The 24235-nt window shown below is 60.6% G+C and overlaps 1 protein-coding gene across 5 annotated transcripts; it reads left to right on the top strand.

Moving 5' to 3' along the window:
• The first annotated feature begins 624 nt into the window (after nt 1-624).
• KRBA1 (KRAB-A domain containing 1) lies at nt 625-24235 on the top strand. Of its 5 annotated transcripts, none has more exons than XM_004765908.3 (17): nt 625-904; nt 6630-6738; nt 7137-7256; nt 7938-8084; nt 8714-8872; nt 9754-9885; nt 10103-10285; nt 11266-11421; nt 11952-12170; nt 12636-12809; nt 13188-13361; nt 15205-15357; nt 16020-16202; nt 16912-17088; nt 18423-18524; nt 19018-19179; nt 20686-24235. In XM_004765908.3, the coding sequence occupies exons 1-17, from the start codon at nt 893-895 to the stop codon at nt 21609-21611; spliced, it is 3288 nt and encodes a 1095-aa protein (XP_004765965.1). In that variant the 5' UTR covers nt 625-892; the 3' UTR covers nt 21612-24235. The 5 variants fall into 5 exon arrangements, with proteins under 5 accessions (XP_004765965.1, XP_004765964.1, XP_004765963.1 ...); XM_004765907.3 differs by having other exon boundaries at nt 6612-6738; XM_004765906.3 differs by lacking the exon at nt 625-904 and having other exon boundaries at nt 6234-6738; nt 8717-8872.

The following is a 24235-nucleotide window of genomic DNA, read 5'->3' as shown; positions in this document are numbered from 1 at the left end:
AGCCGCCCCCACCCCCAGCCCGCCGCGTCCGGACCCGGACGATGGTGGGGGCCACGCCTGGTTCACTCATCACACATTTATTTCAGGGCCTCCTATGTTCCAGGAGCTTCTGGGGTCACCTAAATCGACCCACTAGACCAGCGCTTGGTCACACGAGATGTCTTGACCCGGACCGATGCTCTGGTGAGCGAGAGAGCGCGCCGGCAGATCTGGGGACGCGCGGGGCAGCCACTCCGACCCACCCGCGAGCGCGGCCCGCGCAGTCTGCCCTGCAGCCCCCTCCCCATCTCGGCGGCCGTTCCGCACCCCACCCCCCTCCACACACCTCCCCGCGGCCACGAAATGGTCGGTATACGGGACGTGACCTCTGGGAGAGGCGGGTCCCGTTCATCCGAGCATCTCCACCTGGCACAGAGGATGCGCTCAGTAAATGCGGGATGATGGGTGGATGATGACGGATGGATGCGTACCTCCGCGGAACACATCCGCGAGCTGGCCACCAGGCCGGACCCCGCGCGGAGTCCCTCCCGGAAGCTTCCCGGGGTCCTGAGCGAAGCCGGTGGGGAAGGGGCTTCGAGGAGGCGGCCCTGGCTCCGCCCCCCGGCCCGCGCCGCGGCGCCCACTGGGACATGTAGTTCGCGCCTGCGCCCAGCGGGCCGCCGAGGCCGGGGGTCTCCGGGCGGAAGCCGGACCACCCTTCTCGGAGCGGGGGGCGCCGGGAGGCGGCGGCGTGCTCAACCTCGCCTTTCCCCCACTGCCCGCAACCCCAGCCCCGCTCTCTCGCGGGCCGATCTCGGTCGCCGCTGTCGCCGAGGGTCGCGGCACAGTCTGCGGCCGGGGAGCGGGCGCCGCGGGCCGCGCCGGAAGCTGAGAGCGGAGGCTGAGCCCCGGAATGGCGCGCCAGGTGAGGCGACCGGGGAGGACAGACGGACCGACGGACGCCTCTGCGGGTCAGCTAGGCGTGGCGTGGGGCGGTCTCGTGGTAGGGGGGCAAAGACCCGGGGGTCCAGCAACTTTGGTATCGGGCTGTGCTCGCCCCGGGGGGCCTGGTGCGCAGGATTTCGTGCGGAGAAGTCGAGGTCCTCCGACGACCCCCGGTCTCCTCCCCAGCCCTCGCCCCCCCACCCCCGTCCCCTGTACGTGGAGCCTGTCCCCACCTTCGGGAACTCGTTCCTTTGGGTTACGCATCGACCTCCCCGTCCTGGTTCCTTTTAATTATTAGTTAACCAGGGAGTCGTGGGGATGAAGGCCTCAGGGGAATCTGATGCTTTTATTCTTGTAGCATCCTGGACCCTTGGGGGAGGGGGCATGAAACAAGGTCCCAGGTGTTACCCATCTGATAGGGTGCGTAGGTTCTAGAGCTGGAGGAAGAGCCCCATCTGTCCTAGTCTGGGCAGTCCTGGCAAGTGTGTGCGGGGCTGGGAAGATGCCAGGAAAAATATGGTGATACCAGTGGAGAGTTGCTGCCCTTCCTCGCCTGGAGCCAGTTCTGTAATTTTGGTGGCCATGAACTTGAGCCAACCTCAGCCAGTTGTAGCCTCCATGGTTTGGAGGTGGGTGGATATTGGGATAGAGGCTGGGCCGTTCTGTGGCCAGATCTAGCCTCCCAGAATCAGAATCTCCAGGCATTCATGACCCACAAGCTCTTGGGAGAAGCCAGGAAAAGTGGATGTTGTGGGAACGGGAAGCAAGCCTTCCTTGCTGCCCTGGCTGTGCGTGAAGCAGCGCAAGGACACCCTTGCTCAGGTGTGTCCGCTGGTCCTGTGCTAGGCTTTCCTCTGGCTGCAGTTTCTTCTTCTACAAAATGAGGGATTTGGACCAGCAGTCTTTCAGGTTTGATGTTCCAAGAAGGATGCTTCTACCCACAGTGTAGCTTCGCGGAGAAGGCGGCTTGGAGTAGCTTGCGGGGTGGGTAGATAACAGATGGACAGTTACCGGGAACGCCTGTCTCTCTGTCTGTTGTGACTCCCCAGAAGCCCAGGGATGTGCGAGTGTCATAGCCTAATAAGTGGGAGCCGCAGGGTGCAGGGTCCAAACGGAAATCCAAGCCTGAGGCATGCTGGGAGACTGGGTCCAGGCTGGGAAGAACTGTGGAGTATGGACGGGTCCTGTGCGCACGGAAGCTGGGGTGTCCATGCTGGGCTAGTGACAGGGTAGAGGGAGTGTGTTACGAGGAAGAGCACGGCCGCAGCGGGCTAGGAGGCCGCGCAGGTACAGCAGTCCTGGGGCAATCCAGAAAGCTTTTCTGCCGTTGGTTGAGGGAGCGAGGCCTGGGAGCCACGGAGGAGGTGAAGAAAGGCCTGAGGGGACAGTCTGTCCAGACTGCAGGCCAACGGTGTGTGTCCCTCCCCCGGGGCAAGCACTGGTGCCTTACTTGTTTGCACACTCACGCGTGCTCACTCCCTCACACACGCATGCCTCACTTTCCCTCCGCTTTTTCTGGGCAGAGAGAAGCCATTGATGGAACTCCTCCTCCTGCCACAGTCAGGTCCTGTTTCCATCTTATGCGAACTTTGTCTTGAAGAATGTGTCTTGAGGCTGAGATGGTGACAGACCTGGAAGCCGCCTCTTCTGGTGTCTGAAGAGTTGGGTCTGTTGAGGCAGGAGATAGAGGCCCTCAGAGTCAGGAGTGGTGTGTGAGGTAGAGCCCAGTCTGTGGGGCTGTGGGGGGCTCTGACCTGCCCGGGGCCATCAGGCAGACAGACTCGGCTGCTCTAACACCAATCAGAGCACTTCTGGCTTCCCAGCACTTGCTTCCTACGTTAATTCATTTACTCTTCACAACATGCCTGCACTGGAGGCCTTTATGATCCTGATTTTCTAAATGAGTTCACCGAGGCCCACGCAGCTTAAGTAGTTTGGCAAGGTCCCATAGATGGTATGAAGCGAAGCAGGGATTGGAATTCTGGCAGCCTGGCTCCTGAGGACCAGCCCTATGTCCCCTGTGGGGGGAGAGAGAGAGAGAGAGAGAATGCAGGGGGGCGGGGCAGAGGGAGAGGCAGACTCCCCGCTGAGCAAGGATTCCCACCTTCCCTGTGACATGGAAGTCACAGGGCTTCATCCCAGGACCCTGGGGATCATGACCTGAGCCGAAGGCAGACGCTTCACTGACTGAGCCACCCAGGCGCCCCTGTGTCCAGGACTTCTTAAATGCCAGATTGGGCCCCTGATATCCCAGCTGCTGGGAATGTGATGAGCCCGCCATTACTGAAGGCATTTAAAGAGAAACTGAAGAGACCTCTCATTTTGGGCGGAAATCGGCATTAAATGATCCCTGCTCCTTAAAGGTCTAGGCAGTCGTCTGATTTCTGGTTCACAAATGCAGGACGTTTGCGAGCTGGCTCCTGGGAAGAAGGAGGGCTGAGCCTGTGTTCGGGGGGTCCGCTCCCCAGTGTGCTTTCCATTTCCAGCAGGGCTGGGCAGGACTCCAGCCTGGGACTGGGCTGCAGTGCTCCCCTGCCCTGTGGCTCTAAGCTGAGAATGTGTCAGAATCACGGGTGGCTGGAAAACTGTCGATTTCTGGGCTTACTCCTGATTTAGTAAATCAAAGACGAGGCAGGGAAATCTGCCCTAATTAAAAGGAACCTGAAAGAAATCGTTTGACCCTAAAAGTGCTTTTATTTTTCAGTCATTATGTTGTAAAAAGCTTCTGATGGGAGAAGCTGAAGAGAGAGTACTTTTCACTCAGGATAAACCAGCACCCCTACCCGCCCGCCCCCCCAGAACTGTCTCACGGCTCCGCTGGGTCCTTCTCCCACATTCCCTGGCCCAGCCAGAGCAATACCATTTGGATGTGCTGTTCAGCAGCGTCTACAGGAACATTTCTTTGTTCAGGTTCTAGCACTTCAGACTTCTCTGGGGAATAATAGTTTTAAAAAATGAGATGTTTGCTGCATGTTTTCTTAAGGTTTACCAAGATCACTGGTTTTATAGTCACAAGCCCAGCAGAAAAAGCACCCGCTCTCAGCTCTAGAGGTCCCAGTCTGAGACTCGGCGCCGCGGGGTCTACCAGCTCAGTTTGCTGCTTCCCCCCTTGGTGCTGTGGAACCCTCACCCACACCGAGGGTGACAGTGTGGCCAGCCGCCTGCAGAGATCCGCTTTGTTAATTGTTGAGAGCTCCGAAATGCCCCAAAACAAAGGATCCCACTTCTGACATCTGGGCCCTTGAGCGTAGAGCCTGCAGGGGACATGGCTCACTTAGCATTCAGCAGAGTGTTCAGGGGAGAGGGGATGAGGAGAGGCAGACGGAGCCGAGGTAGGCTGAGCGTCTCACGTAGCTGTCGCCATCAGGTGGGAAATGCCCAGGCCGGCTGCCGTCCATGTGACCTGTGTTCCATGGAGAGGGCCCCGGGAGAGGGTCAGCGGGGAGACCCTCCTGCTGGCTATGTTTTATGTGTCCAGAATCCAGTAAGAAATGGGGTTGGCTCTTTGAGCGATGTTTCTGAGGGTGTCTGAGCATGTTCCTGAAAGGGAGCAACTGTCCTTGGGCCAGAGGGGTGGAGGTGTTGTGTGGAGGGTCTGCCGGCTGTCCGAGAGCGTGAGAACCTCGGGACCAGAGGCAGGGGGGCTGTGGGGAGGCTCCTCCAGCCAGGTGCGGGTCTCCACTGGTTCAGCAGCAGAGTGGGGGGAGGGGCTGTGACACCATACGGTGCCCGCGGTCAGAGGGTGACTGGCAGAGGAGGGGGCAGGTGCCGGAGGTGACAGTGCCAAGAGTCAGCAGCAGTGACGGTTTTTAAAATCACTGACCTGAGTTGATGAAACAAGGTAGTGGATTAACGTCTTTGCTTTATTAGGAGTGTTTTCATTTTATTCAGTCATTTTTCTTACACCAGAAGGATGCTTCCCTTAGTTTACATTCTGCTGCTTAATTTGCACAAAGTTAATTTTTGCTGTAATTTGAAATACGTGCCTTTCAGATGCTGGTAATCTTGTAGGGTCTGATGGCCATTTTAAAGCCCACTTAGTGATGATTTTTAAAGAAGTCAGGACACGACAGTTTTTGTATCTTAGAAAGCAGGGGATGTGTCCAAGGATGATTCCAGGTCTCTTCTGAGCCCTGCGGGGTAGGCCACACCGTGCCCGACTGCACGGCCACTGGGGTGCAGAGTGGAGAGGTCCAGGAGGGGCTGGGATGGGGGAGTGGGGATGGGGGCAAGGAGGCCTGGATGGTGGCCTGGAAAGGCTCCCATGCGCTGCACGGGCTTGGGGGTCAGTGCCACGGGTCACGGCCATGGGGATCACTGTGGCCAGCCAGGGCCCTGAAGGTCAAGGGAGGCCGGGACAGTGAGCGCAGGCTCAGCGCAGCACAGGCCTGGAGTCTGGCAGAGCAGCTGGGCCAGAGGTCTACGGAAGCACCGTGACTGTGGGGTTTGGGGTCTGAAGATCAAGGGCTGCCAGTGAGGACAGGTGCGCCAGCTGCTGTTCCCCATTCCCGGTTGCACGGTCCTCTGCCCTGGTGCTGAAGGGTCTGCCTCCTCTAGACGGGCCAGGCCGTTTGGCACACTCTGCTCACTTGTCTTCCTTGGGGCGGGGCTGTGAGGAGCCACAGGAACATCTCCCTTGCTTGATTCTTGACTGTTGGTGTGGAGAGTTTTGTTCTTTGTCCTACTTATTACCCGTTTTGTTTGTTTTAATGCGGTCGTGACCGAACCTCAGGTCCTTGCTCATTCGAGGTGAAGTTTGCTTGTTAACTCTAGTGACTCTCTCCCGTGGTGAATTCAGGGCTGGCTGGGCTTCCCAGCCTGGAGTGGCCTTTTCTTGGGCCCATACTGGGGGCCACGGACTGTACAGGCTTCTGTGGGGCGCTGAGACTGGGGTACTGCGACAAGGCGCCACGACACAGTACCCCCAGCTGGCAGGTTTCACCAGCAAGTGGCTTCTCTCGCTGTGCTGGAGGCGCAGGATCCACAACCAGGGCAGTGGGGGCTGTGCCCCCTCTGAAAGCTCCAGGGGCCGGATCTCCTTGCCTTCAGCCTCTGGTGGTCCCTCGTGTTCTTTGGGGTGTGGCTGTGTCATTCCATTCTCTGCCTCCATTGTCACCGGGCCTTCTCCCTGTGTGACTGTCTCTCCTTTTCTTTTCTTTTCTTTTTTTTTTTTAAGATTTTATTTATTTATCTGACAGAGAGATCACAAGTAGGCAGAGAGGCAGGCAGAGAGGGGGAAGCAGGCTCCCCGATAAGCAGAGAGCCCAACATGGGGTTCGATGCGGGGCTCAATCCCAGGACCCCAAGCCAAAGGCAATGGCTTAACCCATTGAGCCACCCAGGTGCCCCTGTCTCTCCTCTTCTTATGAGGACACCAGTCATACCAGGTTAAGGGCCTGCCTGACCTACTCCATGACGTCCCCCTGACTACATCTGCAAGGACTCTGTTTCCACCGAGGGCCACGTTCATGGGGGATGAGGGTAGGGACTTGAGCATTTGTTTTTGTGGACACGGTCCAACCCCATCCCTGTCTCGTGAGCAGATCCCCCACCCCTTCACCTGCCCTCGCACGTCAGGTGCCCGCCACACCGTCACTGCGCCCCACTCCCTCGTGTACCCATGGAGACACGGCGAGGGGGGTGACCCTGGGCGGGAATCGCCAACTCCCCGGAGACTGTGCCCACAGGTGTCCGTGGCCTTCCAGGACCTGGCCGTGAGGTTCTCTGAAGAAGAGTGGCAGCTGCTGGGGGAGGGGCAGAGGGCCCTCTACCGGGACGTGATGCGGGAGAACTACGAGACGCTGCGCTCTCTGGGTAAGGAGCCCGCTCCGGCGCCTGGGAATAGTGAAGGGAGGCAGGATCCAGGACCAGGCAGGTCCCGAGTCACCTTGAGCCCGCCAGGCCTGAGTCTTGTCTACAAAATAGTACTATGAGAGGTGGTGTTCCGAGAGCTTTAGGCCGAGCCGAGGGCCTTCTGGTTGTTTTAGGCCGTTGTTGTTTCCGTAGTCTGCACCAGGGTTCTGGTAAGACTCAGTCCGGGCGCCCCAGAATGGGCAGAACGCTGAGCAGCCTGGGCTCTGAGCATCTGGTGGGCCCGTGCTTTCGGGGGTCTGGGTGATGGCGCGAACACACGTGTGACAGGTGCGTGCGTGCGGCAGGTGGAGGCTGGCTTCCTTTCTCAGGAGGCTGCCCTTCCCTCTTTGCTTTCCCAGGGACAGACGGGCTGCTCCCTCTCTCGGCCTTCCTGTCGCCTGCGGAGCCCGGAGGAGCCGTGGCAGGCAGGCGCTACGCTGGTGAGGGGCAGGAGACTCCCAGGGGAGGAGGCCCCCTGGGTGAGTAAACTTGGTAGTTGAGGGTCAGGCGCTGCTGGGTGTCCTGGGCCCCGGCGGACTCACTCTAGCTCCTTCCACTGGGCAGTGCTCGGCCCCTGGCTCTACTCCTCAGGGAGCACTGTGACCTCAGCCCTTGAAATACTCTATACCCAAACCTCTCTGTGACCTTTCCCCCTTTGCCCTCAGGGCTGTGAACTTGGCATACTGTTGCCCGTTGTATGCCACGCTAGGAAGAAACTTGGTGTCACCGTGGAGAGCACCCTCTACTCAAACCCCCTTTCTGCTACTGACATGGAGAGCCAGCCCGTGGCTCCCGAGGGTGCTGCCGTGGGGCTGACCGCTGGGGGCCTTGGATGGTGGAGGTGGCCCACGGGACTAGCTGGATGGAGCCGGGAGGGTAGGGGTGCCAGGAAGGGCAGAGGACCCGGCCGGTGGGAGGGGAAAGGGAGGCAGCCCTGGTGGCCTTCCCCTCAGAGAGGTACTGAGAAATGAGGGACACTACCTAGAGTCCCCAGCCCCCAGTCCCGGCTGGATCCCTTTCACTTCCCGGACATCAGTGTTTCCTCGGCTGCTACCCACGCGGTAGGAGGGAGACGCGGAACGCGGGTTGGCCATCGTGCGCAGAAGCGTGAGTGCTGAGCTGACCGAGGGTGTGGGGGTTCACTGCGGCGTCTCTGGCAGGAGGAGCACCCCCGCACAGCCTGCACCTCACTGCCCTGGTGCAGCTGGTCAGGGAGATTCCAGAGTTCCTGTTCGGGGAGGTCAGCCCGGAGACCGAGAGCGGGAGCGGGGCCGTCAGCCTGGACGGGGAGCAGGGGAGCCCTGAGGGTAAGTCGGACAACGTCAAGTTCAAGCTGGGTGCCGTGGGCCTGCCTGTGCCCTGCCAAACCCTAGGTGGGGTCGTCTGGGTCACAAATGTCCTGGGAGCACGTCTGCCCCCGAGAAGGCATGGGTAGATTGTGAGACCGTGGCTTCTGACCTTTCTCATGCTGCTTCTACGTGTCCCATGGTGCCCTGTGTGGCAGGGGAGGCCAGTCTCTATTCTGGAGATGAGGAGGAAGAAGCAGTGCCCAGTCTGCATGGCCACTGGGGCTCAGTCCCCCGGCCTGTGCTCTGCCCACATCCCCAGTCTCTTGGTCCTTCTTCCTGCTCTGCTCCCCGGCTGCTTTCAGCTCAGACCGCACTTCCTTGAGAAGTCTGTCCCCACCAGCCCTGGCCTTTGAGCCTGCCCAGTGGATGGCAAATGACACAGAAAGTGGGGATGGGGGGATCCTGTCAGCACAAGACTGGGGCTGTGAATCTATGTTTCAGAGCCCGGAATGACCATGCAGGGGATACTGGCATCGGGGTCATTGTCAGCGGCACAGGACAAGGAGGGGCCTGGAGGGGCAACGTTGGGGGCATTTTCCCTGCTGCTGGGCTTCAGTCTATTTTGTGTGTTCTCTCCTCCTCCCCAGTAGCAGCTGGGACCGTGGAGGCTTGCCCGTTCCGAGGCCTTCTCAGCTGCCTTCCAGACGCGTCCACTGGCTGGCCCCGCATGGCCACCACGTCTAGCAGCGGCTCGTCGTCCAGCAGCCCGCCTGGAGCCGGGGGCCAGGGGAGCCCCCTCCCCTTCAGTGAGTACGACCTAGCAAGGGCAGGGCTCTGACCCTGGAGGAAGGGGGACTGGACTCTGTGCTGTCCTCCTTATCTTTAGGACTCAGTTTCCCTTATTGCTCAAGCGGGCTGCCTCCCTAGAGAGCAGGACAAGGGCCCCTGTCTGTAGAGCAGAGAGGAAGTGTGATTCTCAGTCCCCGAGCCGCTCTCGCCCAGCCCTGCTTGCAGAGTCCTGTGTGGTCACGGACAGTGAGCGGAAGGCGGTTTCCAACACGCGGGCCCATCAGCGAGGGACACCCCTGTGCGCACCTGACCTGAGTCTCAGACCTTCTCACCAAGGCAGCCCTAAGAGCAGAGGCCGGCAACTAGAATTTCTCTGGGGTCTCATTGTATTTCTAGAAATTCTTGCAAATTTTACCTTTGTTGGAATGTCTTTTATTTAAAATGTCTTAGAGGAATATGGACTAAAATTGGCTCTCCTGAAAACAGACCCTAATCAGCCTGTGATTTTAAGTGCCATCTGGCGGATTGGCTCTGGGTGTCCCCACGCTCAGGTTTGAGAAGCGTGAGTACAGGACCGGGCCCTGCATGTCAAGGCTGCCCAGCTCATTTCTTGAGCCAAAGTCAGAGGCTGGATTTGGGGGGTTCTGGGTTACTCAGCACAAGCAGTCTTGGTGTTTACAGTGACACCAGAAGGAAACCGGGAAAGGAGCCCCAAGCCGGACTCCTAGGACAAGCTTGCAGGAGCTGACTCAGCCACAAGTCCAAGTTTCTAGGACTTGGCCGACCCCCAGGGATGTGTGGGGGACTGAGAGGCCTGTCCTCTATGGGGAACAATCTGGGGCAGTTCCTCAGGGCCAGGAGCCAGGGCTAGAAAGACTTTCTGTCTCTCCTGTAACAGAAACTGCTGACAAACCAAGATCTACAGAGAAGGACGGCCCAGAAGCCCCAGGTGGGGAGCCCAGCCCTCTTATCTGTAGCCCCAGCAGGAAGAAGGGCCATGGAAGACAGGAGAAAGGGACCCTGGGGACAGGTGAGAGGCTGAGAGTGGGGCGTGCCCTGGAGCGGAGCAGGGAAGGGAAACAGAGGCACGCGCGTTCACACAGGCCTGTGGGGCGGCTCTCTCATCTCGGCCTCCTGACAGCCGGACGTGGCAGGTGTCCTTGTCCACACAGGTGGGAATCTCGGACCTTCTGGGATTCCCATCGCTGCCATCATCAGGGTGGCCCTGACCTTGGCTGGTCTTGTAGGTGCCGTGGGAATCTCCCCCGGGAACAGCCCCTTGCAAGGCCTCATCAACTGCCTGAAGGAGATCCTCGTGCCTGGGTCCCAGCACCCTGAGGTGTCCCAAGGCTTGCTGCCTCCTGTCGCCAGCCAGGGCGCCTCTCAGCGAACCAGAGCAGAGCTGGGGCCTGAGAGCCTGCCCTGGGAAGGTGAGTCCCCTAGGATCCTGTCTCCTCAGGCCAAGGTCTGAAGCTCCAGAAAAGCTCAGGTTGCCTTTCTGTGGCCGTTTCTCTGTAAATACCATGTCTTCCCAAAGGAGCGGCTGCTCCCCAGTCATCGGTGGCCTATTTCTGGAGGCAGGCGGCTTTCTTAGGAGAATGACATTTGGTCAGCTGGTAGAAGGAAACTCGGAAACAGACGTGGCCCTGGATCCTCCTGTCTTTCACTCGTCTTACTGTGGGACCCCTGAGGAGGTGCTACTGAGTGTCCCTTTGCTTTGAGTCCAAGTGGCTGCTTAGGGGGGCGGGAGGTAGTATCGGGCAGCGGGGCAGGGGCAGGAGCTGTGAAGACTGTGAGAGGCTCCTTTGAGCCTTGGTTTCCCCATCTGTGAAAGGGGCTCACTGATCCCACCTTCAGGTACAGTGAAGCTCAGATACAGGAAGGTACTTGTGGGTATGTGTGTGTGTGTGTGTGTGAAAAGCTCGGTCCTCCTCAGAGAGACGCTCCGCTCAGCGCCCGGGGAACCATAGGCAGGAAGGGACCTGTCCGCTCGCTTCCTTCCCTGTGTCGTGCCCCATCTTGATGCTGGCTTCTCTTCCCTCCTTCCTGCCGTCTGCTTCAGGGAGGTGTGAAGACAGGACTTTTTTTTTTTTTTTTTTAAGATGTATTTATTTATTTTAAGAGGCAAGGGGGAGAGAGAGAGAGTGGGGGTGGGGAAGGGGCAGAGGAAGAGGGGCAGTCTTCAGTAGCCTCTGCGCTGAGCACAGATCCTGGGGCTCCATCCCGTGATGACTGCGCCCCCCATGAACCCCAAGACAGGCATTTTTAAAGCAAGCACCAAGAAGATAGTTGCCAGTGCAGGTCTAAATGAACCGTAAGAAGACCCACATTCCCAGATTTCTGGACTGTCTACTTTTTGTCGTTTGTCGTGACTGGGCTCAGGGTGACAATACGTTCCTCTTTCCTGTAGTGAAGACAGAGGCAGCTTCCGGGGCTTGTCCCCTGCAGGGTCTGCTGAACTGTCTGAAGGAGATCCCGGAGGCCCGGCACAGGCATGCCATCCCCTTGGGAGTGGGGGACCCGCCACTGCAAGAGGACCCAGGGGCTTGCCCAAGGAATTCTGGAGGTAAAGGCTACTGGCTGGTCCGGGAGGGCCCCAGGACGATAATCTGTTTGCTTTTCCAGCTCCAAGCGGGCCCCCACATCAGGCCCTCGAGGCCTTCCCTCTGCGTGTAGGTCACAGTTGCCGTGCGTCAGGGGCTGTCCCTGTAAAGGCAGCTCAGCATGTAGGAAGTGCTCCATCAATCCGTGGTCGCTATCCAGCTTGACTGTTGGAGTAGCGCTGCAAGTTCCAGAAGGGAGGAATGGAGCATAAGGAAGAAGAGGCCGAGAACAGAAGCTAGAGCTCTGGCCCAGCAGACAGAGAATTGGGTGTTCTCATCATGGTCATGTGGGCTGGGGTCGTGTTTGCACACACTGTGGTGCTGATGTGGCATTCCTCAGTAGAAACGTCTGGAGGTGCCCCACAGGGGCCTGGGGCAAGATGGGGGTGTGAGCTGCTCCATGTACTGGTGTTTGAGCCATGACCGCCTTGGAGCCAGGGGCCTTTAGAGCCCCGTCCTGACCCTGTATCGGCCTCACGGGGGCTTCCCACAGGGCCCAGACCCCTCCAGACCCCTCCTCCCGGCCCTGGTCCGGGAGCTGGCAGCGCGCTCTCCACGGTGAAGCTGGAGGACGGCTGGGCCCGGAGCCCCCCGGTGCCTGCATCCTGTCAGCTCAGCAAGTGGACCCGCAGCCCCTCTGCCCCCAGCAGCCAGGGGGGCGATGGAGAAACCAGAGGGGTCCAAGTGCCCAGCTGGGGTCCCCTAGCTCAAGGTAAGGCCGGGGGCATCTCTGAAGTCCTCTGGGTGGGATTCTCTGCCCCACCAGCAAGGTTCTGCCAGCCCGAAGGGGAGGGAGCAGGTCCAGCCTGCAGGGGGAGGACCTGGCGGGCCTTCTTAGGGGTGATTCCCTTCTCTTCACCCGCGTCCTCTCTAATCTGGGCCCCTGCCTGGAAGCTGTCCATTGTGGGGACTTCCATTTACAGAACTGCCCTGCCCGTCAGGAAGCTGGCCACTGCGTACATGTGGGTATCTCCATGCCACCCTGGGCTGGGGTACAGACTTGTCCCTGTGGGAACAGGGAGTGATCCAGAGTCCCCCACAGGGTGTTCTGCCTGGCAGGTCTCCCCACCCGTGTGGGCCTTGTCGGCCCTGCAGAAGGCAGGTTGGGGCAGCCAGCCTGGGGCCGGGCCGGGGGCACGTGCCCGAGATGGTGATAGGACCATCTCCCCTGTCCCAGCCGGCAGTGCCTCGAGCTCACCCCTGGAAGCCCTGGAGGCCTGTCTGAAGGGCATTCCCCTGAGTGGGTCGTTACCTCCCCAGCCGCCGGCCGCCTCTGGATTCCGGAGCCCTCAGCCGGGAGACCCCGGGTCTCAGAGGCCCGAGCTACAGCCCTGCAGATCCCACAGTGAAGGTAGACGGGCCCCTGGGCCCAGGGGTGCTGAGGACATCGTTAGGTCCCCTGTTCCTCCTCCTGGGCCTCTGCAGCTGCAGGCCCTTGTGTTGCCCCCTTACTGGTGCGTCCCCCTGAGCAGTTCCCGAATGGTGTGGGAGCCCAGCTCTTCCTGCTCCCTGGCCCCTCGGAGGGCTCTTACTCACCTTCCAGCCCCACGAGACCTGCAGTTGGGTTCGCGTGGGTTTTTCAACCAGTGCTTGAGCCCCTAACCTAAGGGGAGACCCTTGGGGGAGATCCTTTGGGGTCGGTGTTCTGGGTGCCTACCCCTAACCCAGGGCCCAGGGGACCTCTTGGCCAGTGGCTTTCTCGTGATGTCAGCTGTGCTGTTTCCTGCAGAGGCGGCTGGGGGTCCTCTTCTGGCTCTGAGTCTGCCGGCCTATGTGAGAGGCAGCCCTGCCCTCCCGTCAGGTCCCCACAGCACCCCTCCCAGCTTCTCCTCATCCAGCAGCACCGATGGGGACCTGGACTTCCAGAGCCCTGGGGGCAGCCACGGACGTCCACGGGGAAAAGGTGAGCTGGGAAGCCTGAGGCTGGGAGTCGGTCCTGCGGAAGGATGAGAGGCCTCCGTGCCCACCGTCATGTCTGAGCCAACTGGGGCAGACTGCCGTGCCCGGCGTCTGGAGCAGAGCGGGGCAGGAGCGGACACGGGACTTATCACAGGCTGGCAGTGGCACTTAGCTCCGAAGGGGCAGGACTACATCTAAGACCCCTTACAAAATAGAAAGAGGTCCCCTCTAGTGTCAACTTTTTCCTTATCCCAGCCACAAAGAAATGCCTGTAATAATAGACTGACCTCTGACCTAGGAAAAAATATTCCGAGGTTCATGTAAAAGCACTTTAAGGAGTGTCAGTGGTGACCTGTGGCTCGTCAAGTGCCGCCCGCCTGCCGCGGTCTCGGTGGGGCAGGGGCGGCCACGGTGAGCTGTCACACGTCTTTGGAATCCCGTAGGACTCTATAATGTCCTCTCTTGACCTTTGTCCCCACTTGAGTCATCCAAGCGCTCTCGGTCTGCCATGTCCACAGACACTGGGTCCCCCCGTTGCTCACCTCCGTATCCTGCCACATCTGTTGTTGGCAGAAGGCCTAGAGCTGCCCCAGGACTCTGCCACGGGCCTAGAGCTGCCCCAGGACTCTGCCGCGGGCTCACCGGGGCCTCCTGTGCCTGTGGTGGCCTGGATTCCTGCGCCCGCCGAGGCCAGCCCCTTACTCTGGGGGCTCTTTCCCCCCAAATGCAGCCAGTTTTTCTTTTTAAGGTTTAGTTTTTAATAGGTAATCAGTGCCTCGTTCAAAAGCTATAAAAGGGTTTGGAGGAGAGATGGTGCTGTCCTCCGTCCTGAGTCACCACCGCTGGCCACACGTTCTCTCAGCTTCCAGGGGTGTTCTCCGTGCGGCCCAGCTGGCGGTGGAACTCTAACCGCAGGCCTCCCACCTGCTTTCTGTTTGCCATCTCCCTGTGGCACCTTCCTGAATTTTGCCTGCGAGTTTCTCGGACACTCGCCGCAGCCCGTTCCCACTGACCGCCGCTCGGCACCGCCCGTGGGGGTTCGCACGTTGCTTGCTTGTGTGGCCTCTGTCGGTGCACTTCGCTTTCTAAGGAACCCAAACCACAGGAGAGTTCATGCTGCCTTTTAGAAGCTTCCAGCCCAGCTCCCTGTGTGGCTGTAGAACCCAGGGAGACTGCCCCTGGGGCTCCTGTGGTTCAGCTTTGCTGTTCCGGCCCCCGCGGCAGCCCGAAGCGCTGGTCCTTCTTCCTGCCCCGCCGGCCCCGCCGCAGCGCGCGCCTTCGGGAAAGAGTGTGGCCACGATGTCCGCTCACCCAGGAAGGGCCTTTCCGTTTTTTTTTTTTTATTTTTGGTTCATCTACTTCCTGCTGCTTCTATAGCTTTGTCACTAGAACTGCAGTATTTTTGATGTATTTGTGTTTTTGCTTTTTTTTCCCCCCAAGTTGTGACCGTGCTAGTGTTGGCCTTCTCAGCCGGCTGCGTCGTATCTGGAGGTGACGTCCCCGAGCGTTTCCCTCTGGCTGCTGCAGGGAGCCTCAGGGCTGTCTGTGGGCAAGGCAGCAGGGTGGCCTCCCTCCCAGGGATGGGTCGCCCTTGTCACAGCCCACTGACCAGGTTCTGTGTACACGGCTCGCACAGGCTGGCCTCTTCCAGGGCTGGCCCAGGCAGGCCTGCCCAGAGCCAGGACTGACATGTGCTGGGCTCCAGGTGCCTGCCGTGCCAGGCCCAGTGCTCTGAGCCTCCTCCCGTGGCCCCAGCTGCCCTGGACAGAGGGGTGGAGGCAAGGCTCCCAGGCTTCGCAGCTACTGAGCTCTGACCCTCCAAGGTTGCAAATGTGGGCTTTTCACAGGAAGCCCAGTGGGAAGCTCCCCGCTCCAGGGCCTGGAGAACTGTCTCAGAGAGATACCTCTGCTCAGGCCGCAGTCAGCCTCGTCCTGGTCCTCAGCAGGGGACAGGGCGCCCCAGAGAGGGGAGCCCAAGAACTGGACGGCAGACAAGGAAGGTAAAGCATGACTGCCCTGGCATGGGTGTCGAGGAGCGGGGAAGGGTGACCGTCACACGGCCAGCCCCGGCCCTGCCCCCCTAAGCAACTGGCCAGACTCCAGTCAGCCCTGAGAGGAGAAGATGCCCTGGAAATGGCGTAGGCAGAGGCTGTGTGAGGCCAGGAAGCCGGACAGTGCTGCCAGCCTCTCCATAGTGGGTGGAGTTTGGGCAGGGTACCTAGGGCTGCATCAGGGCCGGGGCTGGGGCCAGGGCTGGGGCCAGGGCTGGGGCCAGGGCTGGGGCTGGGGCTAGGGCCGGGACTGGGACCTGCCAAGGAGATGGATTGCAAGTCCCACCTCCTGCTGCTCCGAGTCCAGGCCTGAGCCCGGGCCTTGGCAGCAGAGCATCTCTCGATCCTGGCTGTGTTGGGCCCGCATGCCTTGGTGTCCAGCACATTCACTGAGCTGTGGGGCCCCCAGGAGTCCAGGTATGGGGTCTGGGGATAAAGAGGTCCTGGAAGATTTGGGTGGCTCCTGGGAACATCTGTAGGCCCGGCATGTGTCCCACAGCTGGTGCTCATGTGACCCAAGAAGCCAGCAGTGGCAGAAGCTACGCTCTTGTCTGGTGACTTCCTTGTCTCAGTGTTCCATGGGGCTGACGGGCCTCTTCCCGTTTAAATAGGACTGAGAGGCGAGGCGGGGGAGCCAGTTCATCTGGGACAGAGTCAGGGGGAAGCAGCCACCAGCAGCTTCCGGCTGGCCAGCCCCCAGGCGCTTACCTCCAGCGGTGTCTCCGTCTGCTACCAGCGAGGGCTCAAAGACCACGGGGCTGCCAGGCCGGGGCCGTGGAGGTGGCTCCAAGACGGTGAGCTGCCAACCCCCCTGGTGTTTCCTGGCACGTCTTCCCTTCCAGTAGAATCCTCCCCTCTTCTCTGCTCCTTCTGTCCCCACCCAGGGCCCGGGCTGCGTGCTGGAGCGCGTGCGTTTCCCAGACCGCTGCTGCCGCGCTCTGACGCGTGCCTGAAGAAACCCGTAAGCCGGCCCGCTGGACGGAGGGGGATGGTTTCCAGCGGCCGTGGGGTTTCTCCGGGGGATGACTGGTGGCTTCCCTTATTGTAGCTGTTGCCTGCGGTCCCGGGCGGGCGGGGACCCCCTGCTATTTCCACTGCTCATTTGTCCTGACAGCGCTGCTCCTTCCCGGCCCTGCCCGAGTGGCTGGCAGGGTCTGGCTTATTTGGATAAATGTGGTATTTCTAAATATTCCCAGCAGAGGAGCGCTGGCTCTGGGGGGCTTCCTGTGGACAGGCCTGTGTCCCCGCTCTTGGACCAGTGGTGCTGAGTGAAGCAAGTGGTGGGGGGGGCGGCCCGGCTCTCATACCCGGGGCCTGTCTGCAGCCAGACTGCTGGGGCTGGTGCCAGGGACTTGGGACTTCAGGAAAGCTGCGCGCTGCCTTTGCTCCCCCGTAGCTTCCATGGCCAGAGCGGGAGCTCTACAGGGTCTCCCAGAGCTAGAGGGGCCTCCTGCCTGTCATCCAGCCGAGGGACCGAATGTTCTTCTGTTGCCCTTTGCCCAGGTGCCGCCCCGAAGCCCTCCCCGCTCCGCTGCCTGGAGAACTCTCTGAAGGGGATCTTGCCAGGGAGGCCCTTGCGCTTCGCCTGCTTGGCGGGTCCCAGCCCCAGCCCCGGCTCCAGCTCGAGCTCCAGCTTCAGCAGCTCAGAAGGAGACGAGCTCTGGCAGCTGCTCCCACAGGGTGAGCCGTCCCCACCCCTGTGTTGCCAGAGAGGGACCGCCCAGCTGCAAGGCTCCTGGCCCCTGTCCCTGGGCCCAGGCGGCGCCCCCACTGGCAGTGGCCCCGGTGAAGGCCCAGGGAAAGCAGAGTTCGGGGACCCCTGCTGGCTCCGTGCCAGTGAGCCCAGGGGCTCTTGCGAGGGGGCCTGGATTCTCTCCTGGCCTGACTCTTGCTGGAACTCTCTGCTTTGGTCACGCTTGGGTTCCTGCAAGCTGAGCCTCCTCTGACAGGGAGGGTGGGGCGGGGCATAGGGCCCCCGCGATGGTTGAGCAAGTTGTGTTGAGTGAGGAAGCCGGCAACGAACCTAATACGAATACATTGTCGCTATATCATGTGCGCGCCATATGCGCTGATACCGTCCGTCTACGCATGTCCACGTCCCTGTCTGAGGGGATGCTCTCAGCGAGGGAAGCCCGAGGCGTTCTCCCAGCCCATGTGACTTGTGGGGAGCCCTGTGGACACTTACCCCCCCACCCCGGGCTAGTCCTGTGGTTCCTATTATCATAGGATGTGTGTTGGCAAAAGCTGTTAGGGGACTTGGAGGAACTGGATTTATAACCCTCAGCCCCTGTGGGGCACGTGGTGCGGGGTCAGGAGGCACCCGGGACTCTGCCTTTCTTGGTCCCCAGGGTGGGGTGTCTGAGTTTGGCACCCTTTACTGGGGAATTTAAAGCATCCGAGCAGGAGTTAGGGCACACAGAGAGAGAAGCAGGGTTTCGAGTGGCTGGTTCTCTAAACCTTGATGCTGGGCCTTTTGGCCGGGGGCATCCGTGGCTCGGGCGAGCCAGCCTGGCTCCTTGTCCAGTGGCTTTGCTTGTGGCTGTGCCGGGCCTCCAACAGTACGTTTAGCCGAGAAGGAGGTCTTCGGAGTGGACGGCACGGCAAGCAGAAGCTTTAAGTCAGGGTGTGTGTGTGTGTGTGTGTTGGTAGTAATATAAATTGTCCAGATTTTTTTTTTAAGATTTTACTTATTTATTTGACAGACAGAGATCACAAGTAGGCAGAGAGGCAGGCAGAGAGAGGGGAAGAAGCAGGCTCCCCGATGAGCAGAGAGCCCGATGTGGGGCTCGATCCCAGGACCCTAGGATCATGACCCGAGCTGAAGGCAGAGGCTTAACCCACTGAGCTACCCAGGCGCCCCTAAATTGTCCAAATTTGATGATAAACAAGAACTGCCCACAGTGAGATTCTCCCATGTGGGAGAACTTAGAGGTTGTCCTGTCAAGAAATGCTGCCTGCTCCCCCAGGCAGCCTCGCTCCTCAGTCCAGGCCTGACCTGGTGTTTCTCCCTGCAGGAAAAGCAGAAGAGAAGACGGGGGGCAGGTTCCAGTTGCCCTGGAGAGACGTGTCCTCGGAAACCCCGGGCCGGCCTGCCCCCCCGGGCAGTGCTGGAGGAGGTAGGGGTGCGGTGAACAGTTGGGAAGGGAGTTCTCCGCCAACGCAGGCCCGCGGCTCCACGCAGTCCTTGGCCCCAGCACGGGCTGGACCACACCATGTTCCTCACGTGGGATACGGCAGAGTGGGCTGGGCACGGGCCAGTTCCCCATGGCCCATGGGGCGCCCCCAGCGCATGCCTGGAGGAGCCTCACTGGGTTGGGGCCTGCAGATCACGGCCCTCTCCGTCTGGTCCCTCCGGCATTCGGGGGAGAGCAAGAGGTGTCACTTCCTGGCTGCAGATGATTCCAGAACTAATCCAGTCCACCCACATCACACGTGCCCTAGCGAGCCGTTCAGCTGGGGTCAGCCTCCCCGACAGGCCGAGCACGGCCATCCTGCACCCCCGTTTCACCAGTGTTTGAAAGTTGAAAGTTCCATTTTTTAGGCCGTGTTCAAGTATCCGCGTGTCAGAAGGGGTGTCCACACCCCAGGTGGTCTGTGCTTTTTCCACAGGGGCCTCTGGGAACCCCTGCCCTGCCGCTCAGCCCGAGAAAAGGCCTGGCCCGGGGCCCTGCCAGCCTCTTGGATCAGTCCCTGGGTCCCTGGCCTGGAAGCCCAGGGTCGGTGAAGAATCCAGGGGTCTGGGGCCTGGAAACGGGAGACCCAGTGTTGCAGGTGAACTGGTGGCTTCCCCGACCCCTTAGGTCGTCAGGGACCCTGCGGGCACAGGGTAGGCAGGGGGTTAGCATCTGCTGTGGTCTCCGCCTGCCCTGCCTGCTGTTAGCTCCTTCCCGCGGGGCAGGCGGTCCAGAAGCGGGGGGCGGCTTGTGCCCGGCGGCCTCACAGCTCGTTCGGGTCAGAGGCACGAGGGCTCTCACCTCGAGGCCCGGGTGGTTATTTCGTTCACTGTTTTCCCACAGAAAGAGCTGACTTTTTCCTGAATGTAGTTTCTAGAGACAGACCTACTGGTAGATCATACCCAGAATCAGAGTCTGGGGTTTGACGAGACCGCGCAGAGGGATGAGGAAAAGGGCCCTGTAGTGTTGAATGACCTGGCCGAGGGCATCTGGGGAGATGGGGTCCGTGTCACACCTGGCCCCGGGAAGCCCTTCCTGTACCTGGCAGGGGCATGTGGAGGGCGCATGGGGCTCAGTCTCCTGGCTCACCGGGGGACCTGTGCCGGGACCCTCCCCCCAGTAGCTGGGGTTGGGGGGGCTTCGACGCCAGCTCCCCACTTCTGCGACTCTGGAGGCGCAGCCGTTTTACCGAGGGTGCCGAGCCAGCCCCAGGTTGCCGGCCCCGCTGCCTCTCCCGGGGGAAGCGTGCCTGCCGCGCCGCCGGCATCCTAGCCCTTAGCCCTTTGCGTGGGATCTTTCCCGAAGAAGCTGACCAGGCAGCATTCCAGCCCACAGGGTCAGAGTTAGGTTCTCCACAAGTGAGGGCCTTCTCCCCTTCCTTCGGGCTGAAGAGGGGACAGAGCTGGGCTGGGGTGCGGCGAAGTGGGGGAAGGCAGGTGGGCCCCACCGGTCTGGGCTGGTACGTGCGCTTTCCTGTGAGGTCCTGGAGACCCGTCCCAAAGGGCCTTAGGGGAAAGGATTAGGTGATTTTTGTAAAAATAATTTAAGGTCTAAAATCCTGTGCGTCTGACCTCAGAATAGGGCGGGTAGAGGTCAGGACGGATGTGCTGGTGAGCGCGGCGCTGGGCACTGATGCTGCCTCGGATCACCCCACGGGAAGCCACCCTGCCCCGGGCTGCTCTGGCCCTCCTGGGCCCCTTTCCCAGATACTGTCCAGGGCCTTGAACTCTTGCTGTCCACTGAGCTTTCTCCAGACCCTGCCCTCTGATGCGGTAGGGCAGGGTTAGGTGGTTTGGGAGGTCTTAGACTGCCCTGAAAGGCAGTCCTTTTCCTAGATGCTGGGAAGGCTACTTGCTGCTCCGGGAAAGCTCGAGACCCGGTCCAGGGTTTATCCTGTCCACGAATGTGGGGAGTAGCTGGGAGGCGTGCCACCGCCTTTGATGCCCGGGGCACTGGCATCCGTGTCCTCAAGCCAGAGCCAACTTCTGTCCCTTCTAAAGCCAGGCCTGAGTGGCTGGGGAGGATGCTGAAGGGGCCCTGTCGGGGGAAAGAAAGGTTCTGACAGCCCATGAACTCTGACCCCATGTCCCTGCTTTGGTTTCAGCGGGGACCCACGGGAAGCCACTTCCCAGAGGCCTGCCAGATCCGCCCGCTGCGGCTGCTGTCCGGCCGGCTTTGCTGCAGGCGCCCCCACCGCCATGCCCCTGTGGAAGCTGTCTGCAGCCCGAGCTCCGCAGCCTGGGCGCCGCCCTCTCTGAGAAGCTGGATCGGCTCGCTGCGGCCCTGGCAGGCCTGTCTCAGGAAGTAGCCACCATGAGGACCCAGGTGGATCGGCTGGGGAGGCGCTCTCGGGGCCTTGGGCCCAAGTGCCAGGCGTCCTGGCCATGGGCCCCCTCCCGGGGCTCTCGCTGGGCTCATGGCCCTGCGCACAGACACCTGCCCTACTGGAGACAGAAGGGCCCCACCAGGCCGAAACCAAAGATCCTGCGTGCTCAGGCGGAAGGCGGCAGGGCTGGTGACACCTCAGGCCTTTCCTGCCGAAGGTTCCGCCCAGCATCCCAGCTGCCTCCGGACACCCCCACGGCAGAACCTTCTGGACCCAGTTCCAGCCCTTCCCAGCAGCCGCTCTCCTCAGCATGCAGCTGCCGCGCGGTGGTGCCTCTGCATGCCTCCCTTGGACACTCTGGGGGTCCCCGGAGTCCCCCCACCCCTACAGTGCCTACTGCCGCCTTGCCCCCACAGATGGCGTCTGCAAGCAGAGTCGAGGCAGAGCCGCTGTTCGCGGCTGCGGTGCCACCGGGGGCTCAGAGCCGGCCCAAGGATCCAAACAGCCTGATGGCGGGGGTCCAGAGAGCCCTTGAGGAGCAGCTGTGGGGTGGGGAACACAGGGTCCCGAGGTGGGGCGCCCCTAACCACCTTCTTCATCAGCTCAGTCCCGCTGAAGCTGTCCAGAGCCTGGTCACTTCTCCTAGGGGCTGTCCCACGCCCTCACCCTGCTCCGGCCGAACCTTCCCTGCTTCCGGGCCGTGAAGGTGCTGGGAGTTCCGCCGTTGGCCTGAGCACCCCTGACTTTGTACCGCTGATTGCTCAGGGAGGCCACTGTTCGGGGCGCAGTTCTCAGCCACGCCTGTGGCCTTCTTGGCTCAGGTTCATTCAGATGCCGCTTCCCTGTCTTGTCCCTCCCACTGGGATGGCCCTAGCCGGCCGGGGTCTGGGGGACCCACAGGCACATGCACACCACGCTTGCCTGGCCACTGCATCGGCCACAGAGGGACCAGGACCGCCCCATTTCCTAGCATCCGCCCTCCCTGATCTCAGCCCGGAGGAGGGCTTGGCCCTTGCTTTCCTGGTAAATCGGGGACCTGGGTTTCATTTGGAGAGAACTCTGCCCCGTGGCCGAAGCTGGATTTGCCTGTGTGGAGTCAGTCTAGTGTGAGAGGAGTGGGGTGTGGGGGTCCTGGGCTCCTAGGAAGGGGCTGCCTGTGGTTCTCTTCCCAGGACGAGTACCTGGTCAGCTCCGCTGCCTGCCTCTCCACACCCTCGGGAGAATTCAGCCAACTCCCAGAAGGCTGGGGAGATCATCTGCCGAACGGGATTTCCTGATGAGTCCTTGGAAGAGCCCCGAACATTATACCGCGAGCCCAGACCACAGACCACAGCCCAGTCAGTGTGAACAGCAGACCCTCACTCTCAGCCTGGAGGCCAGAGTCCAGGGTCGGGGGGTGGTCAGGCCTGTTCCTACTGACGCAGTGAGAGAGACTGTGCCCCGGGGCTCCCTCCTGGCTTCTCACTGGTCATCTTCATGTCCACATGGCTTCTCTGTGTCTGCATGCGTCCAGATTCCTGCTTTGTGTCGGACAGCAGCCATGTTGGACCCCAGTGCCCTCACTGTGACTCGATCGCCTCTTTAAAACTCTGTCCCCAAATAAGGTCACATTCTTAGGTACTGAAGTTAGGACTTCAACATGAATTTGGGGAACACAATTCAAACCGTAACACGTGTAAGGGGCTGTTAGCTTTGTTGACTTCGTCTTGGGAGACGAGGGCTTGACTAAGGGGTCTCCAGACCAGAAGGGCCTGCTGTGTACCCCTGCCCCTCGCAGGTGGCCCTCAGCGGTGTACCGGGAGTGCTGTCTGTGGCTTACCTGCCTCGTGTCTGTCCCCAGGGTCAGATCTCTTCTCCCAACCTTGTGTTCCCACTTCTGTCCTTATTGGATGTGAGGAATCTTCGGGAACTGTCTGTGCGCACATTTCCTAGGAGGAGCTGCCCGGCAGGCTCTGCCGTCAGGGAACACGGGTGCCTGAGCTGAGACCCAGGCCAGCTCGGGGCCCAAAAGGGGCTGTCGCCTTGTGGCTGCCGTGCCTGCTCAGGGCCGAGGGACACGCGGCTGGCTACTGAGGCGGGAGGGAGGGGAGGGGCTGGACTGACGGTGCGTCACGGAGCGGGTGACAGCAGTGTGTTCAGGGCTGAATAAGTCCCAGGAGGACTGTCTCAGAGGCTCATGTCCAGAAGATCACGTCACTGGATAGGCCGACTTCCCAGGTAGCCATACTTGATAAGAGTAAGGAACAGAAGACTTCTAGACATTCTACTCAGAGACCTCAGGAAGATGAGTCTGTTCCTCTTCAGGCTTCTGTGAGCGAGGCTGGGCACGTTTCGGAGCCCCTGAAAGGGACAGACAGGGCTGGGGGGAGGGGGTGGAGAGTGTGGTCAGGATGACGAGGGTTCTGGGCGCCCCAGCTCAGCCCTCCCTTGGTCCTGCCCGCTGGCCTCCTGTCCCTTCTCCCCTTCTCAGCAGCGGTCACAGAGAGGTCAGCACCTACCTTGGGCATTTTAGGGTTTTGTTTGGTGAACTTTCTTAAGTATCAGCACCCCGCAGACCCTGCAGCAGGTGTGAAGGAACAGGTGAGCTCAGAGGGCATAGGTGACCTTGAAGTAGCACAGCTTGTCCTTGGCGGAGCCCGCAGGAGCTCCGCACCCCTGCTGGTGCTCGGCAACGGGGCACATGCCCTCCCCTGCCAGGGAACCCTCCTTCCAGCCATCTCTGCTGCAGACAAGGATGCTGGGGGCCAGCCCAGGCTCAGTGGTCCACATCCAACTCGACCATATAGGAAGCTCAAGTCTTTTTTTTTTTTTTTTTTTTTAAGAATGTGGAAAACAAGTAATAAAATGAATGGTAAGAAGCTTCCTGCCCTGTGTGTTTGCATCACAGGCCTACTGCCACACGAGCACAAAACCCTTTCATGGTTGGTAGCTGGAAAATGTAGACGGTAATTTGGTGGAAAATCTGTGCCATTTAGTCCGTGTGCATCTCCTTCACCTGCTTCGCGAGGAAATGTGGTCATTGGTGAGAGGAACAGAGCGAATTCCAGGGGCCCAGGGAGCGGGCTTGCAGGGAGAGAAAAGGTCTGGCTCTGCGTGTGCCCATTGTGGGCATGAGGCTGACGGCCCGGGCTCCCTCCGTACAAACCTCCCCCACCCCAGGCTTCGGGGAGTTTGCCTTACGCTGCCTGCCAGCCGGACGCCTAAAGCGGGAAAGTGAGAAGGGGCTTAGCCTGCCAGAGTCTGAGCAGGCTCCCCGCAGCCTCCAGGCTGGCTGCGGGGTCTAGTGGGAGGGGGGCTGCTGTTGGCTGCTCGATGTGTCCCCTGATGT

Source organism: Mustela putorius, unplaced genomic scaffold (genome assembly GCF_011764305.1).
Source record: "Mustela putorius furo isolate JIRA1106 unplaced genomic scaffold, ASM1176430v1.1 tig00000929_pilon_pilon_pilon, whole genome shotgun sequence".
NCBI lineage: Eukaryota > Metazoa > Chordata > Mammalia > Carnivora > Mustelidae > Mustela > Mustela putorius.
This window is presented reverse-complemented; position numbering and strand designations above follow the sequence as displayed.

Excerpts from the sequence above, each read along its gene's own strand:
- KRBA1 (XM_004765905.3), top strand. The coding sequence starts at position 6,393 with ATGGGGGATGAGGGTAGGGACTTGAGCATTTGTTTTTGTGGACACGGT. Across the intron at positions 8,873-9,753 it reads GGGGAGCCCCCTCCCCTTCA|AAACTGCTGACAAACCAAGA; the intron begins GTGAGTACGACC and ends CTCCTGTAACAG. Across the intron at positions 19,180-20,685 it reads CGGGAGACCCAGTGTTGCAG|CGGGGACCCACGGGAAGCCA; the intron begins GTGAACTGGTGG and ends CTTTGGTTTCAG.